Below are 12,061 nucleotides of genomic sequence, written 5' to 3'. Positions count from 1 at the left end.
GCACTATTTATTATGATGTTAAAATTCTTATTCTTGTAACTGTTCTTGCAAATATAAATAAACATGTCAATAAACACACATCTTAGGCTAAATTGTATCTTCCCCACCTTCCAAAATCCTATTACGCATCAGATCAGTCTACAGTATGTATGAGAGGAGAACAAGATGCGGCAGAGGAGAACAAGATGCTGAGACATCTATTTGGTTCAGAGGACACAACTAGACCCTTCTAGTTAATGATAGAAATCTAAAATACAGATGCACACATTTACAACTGCCTATTTGTGATGTAAATTTTTCAATTAAAAGGTAAAGACAATCCATCAGAACGCCAGTCATGCTTAAATGGGTTTTCCAAGAGTCTTGAAAAACCCTTTGGAATCTATGCAGGGGTGGCAAAATAAAAAGTGTACTTATCTTTGTCCAGCTCCAGTTTCCCGGAGATCCCCAGTCTACAGCACCTGTACTCGGCTAATCTTTGGCCTCCTAAGACTTAGGATGGTACATGTAATGTCACAAATTGGTTGCAGGAGCTGGGAGCTGAAGCAGGGAAAATGTGCTTTGTTTTTTATTGCCACTTTTGCCCTGGCTTCACAGAGGTTTTCCAGAATTCTTGGGAACCCCATGTACATACATGTTTCTCTGTAAAACACCAGCTCATCTTGTGATAGATATACCATGACATGTATAGTCAAGAGGGAACGTAATGAAGGACACATCAATTCAACTACCGGGTGTTAAGGGCATCAGTCTTTTTTTTTTTATAAAGGATAACACTTCCTGATTGCATTGCTGATAATCCTGGAGTATGTAGGGACACATTCAGTAACATCCGGTTGTCCATTAATTCAGTAATTGCTATAAGCATTCTTAGATAAGGTGGGGGGATTTATTAAGACTGACATTTTAATATTCCCCCTTGGGTCCCGCATAGACTAAGAGGCTCTAGCAGAAGCAATCTCTGCCAGGTCCGGAGCTCTTTAGATCAGGTCTGACCTTGTTGAGACTTCAACAATGGTCTCCCCTGGTTTTCCAATGGAGACTATAGTAAATGTTACTTTTACATGTTAATTGGAAATAAAGGCATAACCAAAAGGTGTTCAATAAATGGCTTGTAATGTGTTCCAGCACCTGATGTTTCTTTGGTTCTCTTGTTATTCATGTGAGAGGTGATTATGTTACTCCTCTATATAATATCAGAGCAAAGCATTGCCTGCCATCCTTCCATGCCACTGATATTGTTAACACACCACTGGATCAGAAGAACCACATACGCTGCAGATTGGTAGCCAAGTGTGCAGCAAAAACCAGGCTTTTAATATAGAACTAAATCAGTCTATTCAGTTTTAATTGAGTTTTTGCTATTATTTCAGCTCACAATACATCAATATTATGGATGATTCCCAATAATGTAAATGTCACAGTGGCTGACTCTCTTAAAGCACCAGGAAATATATTGCATTAAAACTACAAAATGTACTAAGATTTGTAACCACAAACAACTGGCAGCTGTCTTGATAACCACAAAAAAATAAAAAGTATTTAATCTGTTCTAAACAGACGGGGCCCAATGTACATTAGAAGTGGTTAGTAATATGCAGGTTTATTGCTGCAGTTAGGATCACAATCCTTCACTTTTCATTATAACCATAAAATAAAAAATCCAACAATGCATGTTACAGGATTGAGGCAATTTTTCCGTCATGTGTGTCCTGTGCTTGGGCACAAAACTGGACTTTGCTTTATCTAATGTAGATAATGGATCTTATGTATTAAGTTAGACATTTCTAGTGACATTACATAGGATAACAAGGTGCATTAACATGAAGACACAGCTGAAAATGATGGTGTAGACTATATTGGCTTATAAAGACTGTTTAATAGGACCTCTTAAGCAATGAATTTCTACATGAGCAAAGCTCAAAGGATTTCATTGGTCTTCATTGGAATCCACAGTGTATTGTGTCCATTTGTCTCTGTCTTCGGTTAAACACACTTACCAATGTAACAAACAGCACATACACCTTAACACTACATGTACAATAACAAATAAATATCCTCATTACTAGTCATGAAGAGAAAACAGTCCGGAAATGACCATGATGTTAAAAACAGTCCTCGTCGGGGACGGACTTGCTTAGTACTGGCAATGGCTTGGTCAAAAGAAAAAAAAGAAGCAGGAAAAAATAGTAATCGCATCTGTCCTTTGAAATGTCTTGTTCTTTTGTTCGAAATACAAAATATCTGTCCACTGTCTGGCCATGTGGATGTATATTGATCTGAGCTTGAAATACAATTTCTTTTATGGCTGCTTGTTGTTAGATGTAGAGAGGCGTCTCCTGTCCAGTAAGGAGCCTGAACATCGCTGCTGGCATAGTCTTCATGTGGATCTGTGGCACAGAAAAAGAAGTAGTAAGTCACTAAATATTGCTGAACATTGCTACCAGCGATGCCTTGAAAGTGTTCCCTTTCTTATAAAATTAAATCAAGGCCCATTTCACATGAACATATGAGTCCTGTATTTTTGTGCAGGCACATGATGGATAGCAGATGGATGCCTGTCTATTGACCGGAGAACCGCACCTCCCACTGTATCTGGTTTCCCTTGATTCTGCACGTATATACAGCAGCATACAGTGTGAATCCTACGCAGCACATATGCAGCATGTATTTTAAATGTTCCCATAGACTTCCATGGGGTGTGCGGCACATAAATAGCGGAGAAAATAAGACATGCTCTAGATTTAGTTATGTCTCGCTCATGGTACGATAAAGTGGACAATACAACCATTAAAATGGATGACCATATTGCCCATTGTAGTAAATGTGGCTGTATGCTATCCATATGAAAATGCAACGGTAGAGGAAGCTGTTTTCATACATTCGTTTGAAAGAGGCCTGATACACAATTCAAGGGAAAGCTAGCCAGATGATTGTATTGCACCTTGCAATGTAGCTGTCAACAGCCAATCCCATCCATTTAACTCTAGCTTAATCAGCAAATAGCATCATACACGTAAACTCTAATTTTCACAAGACCTTCTGTTTCACCCTCTTACCTTCCTTTCTTCTAACAACCATCTCCATGATTTCTGCTGTACATCCCCCATACTCTGGAATGCTATCACAAAACATGTCAGACTGTCCCCCACCTTTCAAACACTCAACTGAAAACCCATCTGTTTAGGATCGCCTAAAATATGCAACAACCTTACTGGTCTCTTCCCTCACTTGGTGTCTCCGTCAACCATCCCAAATAGATAGTGAGCCCTCATGGGCAGGATCCTCCTTCAGCTTTTTCTACTTCAATGTGGTTTTGGTATCTTTTGTACCTCCAAATGTTCTCATCTTAATGTAGTGTATGCAAACCCCTTACTTAATGTTCACACAAGGAATTAATAAATAAATAATACTGATTGATCTCCACCCAAAAACAACCTGGTTTGTCCATGATTGCAAAACATTTTTAGCCTAATTTTTGAAATCTTCTTTGTGAGTTCTGGGCTCTGAGTATCTGGATCCATTATTCCCAGTGAAAGTAATCTAAGATCAGCCATGCTGGACAGATGGGAAGGGGTTGGAACTGACTAGACTGTTGGAAGAATGGGAAGAGCACTGGAGCTAGTGTCACGACCTACTGGGGAGGAGGGCACGTGTGGGGGAGTATAGTACTGTGACCCCACTGTAACTATCTTTCCAACATTAAGATTGGGCTTGTCAAGGTGGGAGGTTTTATGACATTCTGGTGTTCGGGGGAAAAATACACACATCTAAATACATGCAATTACTATGTGATAACCTTTTTTTCTGTGGTTTTTTTTAGTACTAATAGTTATATTTGCAGTCAGTAGTTTTCTCATTTCCTCTGCCTATAAATCATACAGATGGCCCTGACATGCCACCTATTGATTTCATAGCATATATATGGCCACACATGAATTAAAAAATGATAAGAACCTTGTCTGTCCTCCCTTATCACTATGAACCATACATAACAGAGCTGCAGAAAAAAATGGAGCTGTGAAATAAATGGGTTTTATATGTTCTTTTTAAACCTAAAATCCTTTCTTCTTTACTGCTTTTGAATATCAATTTATCTCATCAATGAAACATCTAAAATAAAATGTTCAAAGCCCTGGGCTGCACAATGCGGCTGAACACAGGATATCAGGACAGCCGAGACTGACTTGTATATCTAATGTTTTCATATCAGTCCAAAGCAGTTCACAAATGAAAGGATATATTCATAGAACCCAACATCTCAATTCATTGCAGCGGATAGTTAATCCTTATGTCTGCTACCTCTCTAACCAAGATGGGAATATTATAGTCACATTAACAATAGTCAAGCAGCATGTACCCTGCCGTGTAAATGGGATCCATTATATCTCCCTGCACAGAGAATGCTCCCAGCAAAATGGCAAACAATAAAATCTTTACACATTCCAATAACTACACATCCGCAAAAAAAGGGAAATAGAAATTGTGTATGTAAGATGTGCCAATGATGAGCAAGTATTGATCAGTTGTGCACGCTCGCTGCCTTGTACCATAATAACACGAATAGAAGGTTCTTACCTCTCCTACTGAATTAGATAGAGCTTGGACTATCTTTTCATGAGCTGTGGCCACCACACTTTGTCCATTGATCTCAATAATGCGATGCCCGACCCTTACTCCACCTCTCTCAGCAATTCCTCCTCGCATGAGACTGCAAATCTATAGTAACAGATCAAAGGAGAAAGAAATCAATGCCTCATATTCAAAGTAACTATTGTGGTAAAGCTTTACCATTTACCGTAGTTTTGTTGCACTTAATTCATTAATTCCATAGAGAAAAAACAATGAATGTGTTTAAATCTCTCTTCTAACATTCCAGTGGACATATAGCCTAAACAGCCGGAAGCTTGTTAAACCATCAGCATTCTCTCAACGCCCTTGTATAGGTGAATACTACTTTTTGACAAGCTCGCATGTGTATTCAAAAATGAGAGTGGAATAAGCCACTGCCAAAACTCTGTATGCTTTGAGACCAAAGCATTTGGCCTGGTGAAATCAAATAATCTTTTTATCTAGGCTTGTACTGGTGTACAGACAAATGGGAGTGGAAGGGCGTATAGTGGGCCATGCTGAGCCACGGAGGTTACAGCTGGAGTAGAATCATCCGACCTCATGATTGCAACCTCCTGAGTGTATTTGTATACATAGTTTCCCATTGATTTGCATCATTAGACACTTGTTTGAACCATACCAGAGCTTGATACAAGTGGAATATGTCATTCTTCCTTTAGGACATATTTTATAATAATGTATAGATAAGTTACGTTACATAGAATGTGACTAATGAGTTTTCATTTGTTTTTTGACAAGTTATTTTTTAGCAAAAATACTTCTACAGGCAATACATAAATCCCTGGATAATGTAAGCTTTAAAGATAGAAAGAAAACTGACACAAGATAAGTGAAAAAGTACCTAACAACTAACAACAGAATAAGATAAGTGAAAAAGTACCTAACAACAGAATAAAAAGCATACAGAAGGGCAACATCGTCAGATACTGTCTGATACAGATACCAAAAAGTATCTCTACATTTCCAAATGAGTAATGGATCTGAAATAAAGTGTTGAGGATTATGTACTCAAACTACTCGCACATGTGGATTTTAAATGCAGACTCCGTGGATCAAAGAGCTTATAATCAGTGATAATTATCTCAAAAATCTTTCTGTAAGAAAATATAAAAGACATTTTCTGAAATCCTCACATTTTCTCAAAAATGGCAGACATTCAATCTGAGCCTGATTGAATCTTCACATCATTAAAATGGTAAAAGGTACTTAATTAAGGAAAAATCTGTCAAAACATTGATGTTTTAGCTAATTTCTAAAGCGCTTATAAAGCTTTTCTCTAAAGACTATAAAATTGAAGGTTAGAAAGTAATTCTAATTCAAAAGAACACTTGTGAAATATTTTCTGCTGCAGCCTGTAATGCAGAGCAGCACTTACCATCTGGGACTCTTTTGCCAAAATCAGTGAAAAGGTGTGGTAAGAACGAGGCAGCAAACATTTTAAGTCTCATCACAAAGCTAAAGAAAACAATTTAATCTTTTTTTATATATACTTTTATAGGAGACAGGAGCATCAGTGTGCGTCTTTATTTCCCATCTGACTCTATACAACACACTTTAATACAGCTTTTACATTTATTTTTCGTAGTTTTGGAATATAGAAGGACTTGTGAACACCACCAAGGTTGGTGGTGGTTTATGGGTGTAAATCCTCATGACAGGTTCTCTTTAAAAGGAACCATTTACCAGCTCCACCAGTTCCATTGTTTTGCATCCTTTAATAGATGTGGCAGCACAGATTCTTTTTTCACAGTTTGATAAATTTCTCTGGTCGCCACCATTTCTGAGCAATATGCTCTGTTGGTTTTGGCTACCAGTATGCTAATGTGGCTCTCAATGTAAAGTGGGATACCATAATTAGCATATTGGAGGATTGGAGCATATTTCCATTTGTAATTTTGATGAATTCTCCAAAGACCATAAACCTGTTCATCATAGAAGGAATTTCTAGTAAAATGATTCTCCAACAGTATTAATGCCTAATGAATAACAGATATGAAGCAAGCATTTGTAAGTATATTACAATTTTATGTATATATAACGATTTCTTATTTTACAGTATTTCACAAGATTATTCCATTGCAGGGCCCCAGAGATGGGAAGACGGGTAGGCGAGGGTAGGCAATCACCTAGGGTACCATCCTACCACCAGAAGTATAAGGCCATCCGTGTCCTAAGAAGACCCGAGGATGTCTGGTTTCAACATATTCTTTACAATGTGCCATTTGAGGAAAATCCCCATATATTGCCATACAGTAGTATGGTAGTATATGGTAGGATCAATCATACAACCCGGGATTATAGCCCCCTATCAGGTCTGAAAAATAGTAAAAAAAAAATTGTTTAAAAAAATTATATTAAAAACCCTAAAAATTCAAATCCCCTCCTTTCCCTAGAACTCACAAAATGTCCAATCTATCAAAATATAACAACTGTTAATCCTGGCGTTTAAACCCGTAACTGAAAATAGTGCCCAAAGTTGAAAATACCAATTTTTTGCCTTTTTGAAAAATATAAAAAATTAAATAAAAAGTGAGCAAAAGGCTAAAAACGGTAGTATTGAAAACGTCATCAAAAGTCACACAAAAAATGACACCACCCACAGCTCCGTACACCAAAGTATGAAAAAGTTATTAGAGCCAGAATATGGGAAAATGATTTTTTTTTTGTACTGGAGGTTTTAATTTTTGTAAATGTATGAAAACATTATTAAACCTATATAAATTTGTTATCATCATGATTGCACCGACCCAAAGAATGAAGTAGACATGTCATTTGGAGTTCTCAGTGAAAGCCGCAAAATCCAAACCCACAAGAAAATGGTGCAAATGCGTTTTTTCACCATTTTCACTGCCTTTGGATTTTTTTCCCCTGCTTCCCAGTACACGGCATGGAATATTAAATACTCTCACTATGGAGTGCAATTTGTTATTTAGAAAACAAGCTCTTATAAAGCTTTTTACATGGGAAAAAAAAGTTATAGATTTTTAAAAGTGGGGAGTAAAAAAGGAAATGAAAAAAAAGAAAAAGGGCCTTGGTGTGTGGGGTTAATATATGTAGACTGTGCTATTTGAGGGGGCATTATTAAATTATGATGGGTGAGCTATGCCATATAATGGGGGGAGCTGTAGTATATTAATTGACGGACTGGGTTACCTTAAGAGGGGGCTGCTATATTGGGTTGCTCTGCTATATTAAATGGGGGCTGTGTTATTTTAAGAGGGGGACTTTGCTATATAAAGAGCAGGATCTGTGCTATATTAAGTGGGAGCTGTGCTATATCAAGAGGGGGGAGATGCTATTTTAGGAGGGGGTGCTGCGCAGCATTTAGTGGGGCTGCTGTGCTACATTAATAGTGGGTGCTCTGCGACACTAAGGGGGTGCTGTGCTACATTTCTTATGGTGTTACTGTGCTAAGTATTGCAGTACTTGTATTATATATGCATTCATGACGGAGCGCAACTTTATAAGTTTGCCTAGGGCACCAAAAGGCCTTGCCTCAGCCCTGCAGGGCCCCTTTGAGTTTGAGAATATTAACAAAAAATAAAAGAAATATATTATGTACAAACCAACTACCTAAAACTGAAAACACTACAGGTACGATCTGTTAGCTGCCTATGTATAGTCTCCAGCTCTGCGTTACTGGTAATAAAGAATAATAATGGATTTACTCCAGGTCAATATTTTACAGAACAAATCTTTCTAAACCAAAAGCATATAAAAAAGATTTCCCAGCTTCCCTGTAAGTGATGAAACCTCTGGCGGTCAGTTTCATTTAGCTGAAATATGTAGGTAGATGCAGTGTTATTCTGATTAATGTCGGCCCTATACTGGACTGCTCTGTGTGCAAAGCTCTCAAGGGGGCGAAGGCAATAAAATAATGCTAAAACTGTACATCTTGGGCTTTACGAGCCTTCAGGAGCTCCTCTATAGAGTGGGCAATTTAAAGCTAGTTAACCTCTCCTCTTTAGTTCCCAGTGGAATGACTTGTATGTAAAGATAAGCTACATGCATTAATCTAGTTGTGTATTAATTTAACACAGATTAGTGCCTTATCCTATAAATATTCCCTCACAATCACGGACAATAAAAAAATGGGTGTCCTCAAGGTATATACTTGCCTGAAGCAGCCTCCTTCACAAAACACTTAATATATTTTCTAATTTTATTTCTTGGTGATGATTTAGCCTGCAGCTATATTTTTATCGCAATGTCCCTTGTCTGTGTATTCAGGCTTCTATTCTATGTAATCCTGCAGTTCAAGTACCGTGACTTTATTTCAGCACATTCCAGGGATAATATAATCCTTTGCAATTATTCACCAGATATACTGCTATTCGTTTACTATGTCAATGAAACCGAATACAGTGATTTTTTTTTTACAAATCTTGTGTTTTCAAAATGTGAATGCAGAAAATGGGGGGCATTTATGCACCAGATCATAATTTAAACCCCACCCCTACCTCCTGCCATAGAATTGCGCTATAGCCTGTACCAGTTCCATGCACAGGCTGTAGGTAGTCTGCATGTGTGGTTAAGCAATATCCATGGTGGCCAACCCCACCACTGGGCACCACCCCTTTCACACCTCTTCATAGTTGCATTTCCTGGCCACGAGCCAGTAATTTCAACTATTTCAGGGCTTGTACTCAAGAAAAGTGGCCTACAAGCTATAATGCCTGTTCACTACATATATTATTAGCTTTGTTATTTTTATAGCTCCTATAGCTCTAATTTTATCTTTCACAAGCCATATACATAATTGTCTCAATACTTTCTTGGGAATATGGTCTGAAAGTAGCAATAAAATTAAAGTTGTATGTAAATACTACAATATGTATTCAATGCAGAATAAAAGTCATGTATGGTATATAGCTACAGCATTGTAATATGTGGCAATAATAATGTCACTTACATATACATTACATGTATAGCAATAACAAAATAGTAATATAACAACATAAGTTATACCTTATACCTGGGGTCTTATGGTAGACATAGATCTGAGGAATGGCTTGTAAGTCATCCTGTTGTAAAGATACATGAATATCAAAACTGGGAGGAGATCTCATAAATATAAATTGAAAATGCATACTGAAGCATAGCAATGTACAGACTTGCTCAATTTGTCATTGTCCAGTTTATTTTTTTTTTCACTTTTAGATTCTATTGCTGCATTGACATATGTGCTGCCTTCTTATTTCACTAGAATCTACTTATAACACTTAGATTAAAATCTCTTAACATAGTAATCTGGTAGGGAATATATAACTTTCATAATGATTGATGATGATTGTGATGATGATGATTTCTACTAGAAAACTATGTGAATAGGTGATAAGATTCTGATAAGTGGGGTTTAACTTCTGGCAGCCCACCAGTGGCAGGAAAGGTCTTGTCATTGATGGAAAGAGGGATCCAACTGCTCCATTCATCTTTGGGGCTTGGCCTTCCACTTCATTAAAGGGGTTGACCAATTTACATTAAGTTTTTTTGTAGGATATTAGGTAATTTATCAATACACATGTAATATCTTTTACCTCTTCAGCTGCCATTCATGTCCATAAAATGGCCAGATATGGTGAGGCATCTGATCCTAACTGTCCATGCCCAATCTACCTTCTAGGACCTTATGCCAGTATTCATGAATGTCATGGACAGTTATGATCACATGACCAAATCCAGCCATTTAATGTCCTGGAATGGCAGCTTATGAGGTAAGGATACATTTCGGAACCAGGGGCTTTACTTTACATTTCAAGAACGTGGTTTACATTTCAAGAACACACCCCTCTCTTGTTGCCCCAGTGATTTGACACAAAAGATGAGAATGTTAATTTCTATTATGTGTATAAGAGATAACAATGACACATGAGACAATCCCTTGATAAATGTTTAAATTACACTCCAGGAAAAACAGGAACACTGCATACTTCCATAAGGCCTTGTGTTGTATGCTATGTATATCATGCACTGTGCTTAAATCTACCATCACTGCACGAGAGCTGAAGAAGCAGAGGGAAGTTGAGACAGTGTAACAGTCTGTAAAGCCAGATTACAAAGGTAGAACATCAGCATAATTTTGTTGATATTGAAATAAGTTGATTTTAGTAGGAAAGAGGCCATGGATAACAAATATAAGAAGATTACAACAGTCGCAGTGCATGGATCTATGTGTAAGTATCCATGGTGTATCCATGATTGATTTTGATGTAGATTTCCTTTAATTTAAACAATCAGTCTATGAATTTAGTATTTTCTATCATATTACATGTTGATCTCTTCTTATAAATGGAAACTACACAAATTCTGCTGTGCCACAATATCTCTGAAGCCCTCTCCTTCTGCCCTGGGATCAGAGAGAGCAGCCTGTGGCACTGTGGTATGAGTAAACAGCTTCTTCTGTAAGAAAGGGTATTATTTACTTTTATGAATCAGGAATAAATTCAGCTAAAAGATCGAAAACGACTCCGGTAGTCTTTATACGCACAAGGTAAAATGTGTTTTGTGCTGCAATGTAGGATTCTCCAGGGCTAATGAGGCTGAAAATAGAGAGCACTGGAGCACAACTAACTCAAACAGCAGCAAAGTTTTCCAAGAGATTTAGGTATGTTCACTTGGAAAAACAATTATGTACAAATGACTTCTGCTCCTTGTGAAGGGATTTAAATATATTTAAATTAAGGGGAAAAAAGAGCCACTGAGCATCAGTCCCAGAGATACAGTAAGAGCACAGATATAATCAGTTCCTGTCTATGCTCAACACTTTCCTAGCCTATATGTGTCCCCGATTGTATTCCACGGAGGAGACAACTGGCCAGGAAGCAATGGCAACACTGTACACCAGTACAAAAGACAGACACACACTTGCTCCCTGCGATCTCAACAATAGATCATCATTAACCCACACAGTCCCTGATCCCCACAAGGAATTATTGGTGGGCATCAGTTATAATTACAGGAGGGTTTAAATAAAATATAAGGGGACTCCCACCTGAACTTATAAGTACAAGATTCTTACTTATGTGGCAAGGACATAGTATGGCAAAGCATAATAATGCCATACTAGTTGCTTAATTAACACTTGATTCTACAGTGTGAGAATATACTCGAGATTTTAAATAAATTAATAAAAGTGAAATTTTATCACACTCACAACTTTCCTTCTCCTACATTTCCCCCCTCCCTTTTTTCTTTGCTGAAATATGGTATAATAGGTGGTGCACACCGTGAGTGTTTTTCGGAATCTGAACACGTTTCGTGTTTTCAATACACCAGTATTAAGTAGTGGGATATTTTTAAGCATCATGTAGAGGGAGGTCGTTTCAATCCCATTCACTGTAGCTTTAAATAGCCATATATGTGTTCCTAGCCTAAAATGGAGCAGTCTTAGGGTTCACATGTTAACACAATGTGGATTTGTTGGAGACGT

The 12,061-nt window shown here is 37.6% G+C and overlaps 1 protein-coding gene across 3 annotated transcripts in view; it reads right to left on the bottom strand.

Moving 5' to 3' along the window:
* Positions 1-1,327: 1,327 nt before the first annotated feature.
* APBA2 (amyloid beta precursor protein binding family A member 2) overlaps positions 1,328-12,061 on the bottom strand; it is a 220,182-nt gene continuing 209,448 nt past the window's right edge. For all 3 annotated transcript variants that reach the window (XM_072148038.1, XM_072148037.1, XM_072148036.1), the window contains 2 exons: positions 4,579-4,719; positions 1,328-2,390 (listed from right to left, as the gene is read on the bottom strand). In XM_072148038.1, coding sequence (XP_072004139.1) covers positions 2,319-2,390; positions 4,579-4,719 — 213 coding nt within the window. In that variant the 3' untranslated portion in view covers positions 1,328-2,318. The remainder of the gene's footprint in view (positions 2,391-4,578; positions 4,720-12,061) is intronic.

Source organism: Engystomops pustulosus, chromosome 4 (genome assembly GCF_040894005.1).
Source record: "Engystomops pustulosus chromosome 4, aEngPut4.maternal, whole genome shotgun sequence".
NCBI lineage: Eukaryota > Metazoa > Chordata > Amphibia > Anura > Leptodactylidae > Engystomops > Engystomops pustulosus.
Note: the sequence above shows the minus strand (reverse complement) of the source record. Positions and strands in the feature narration are given on the sequence as shown.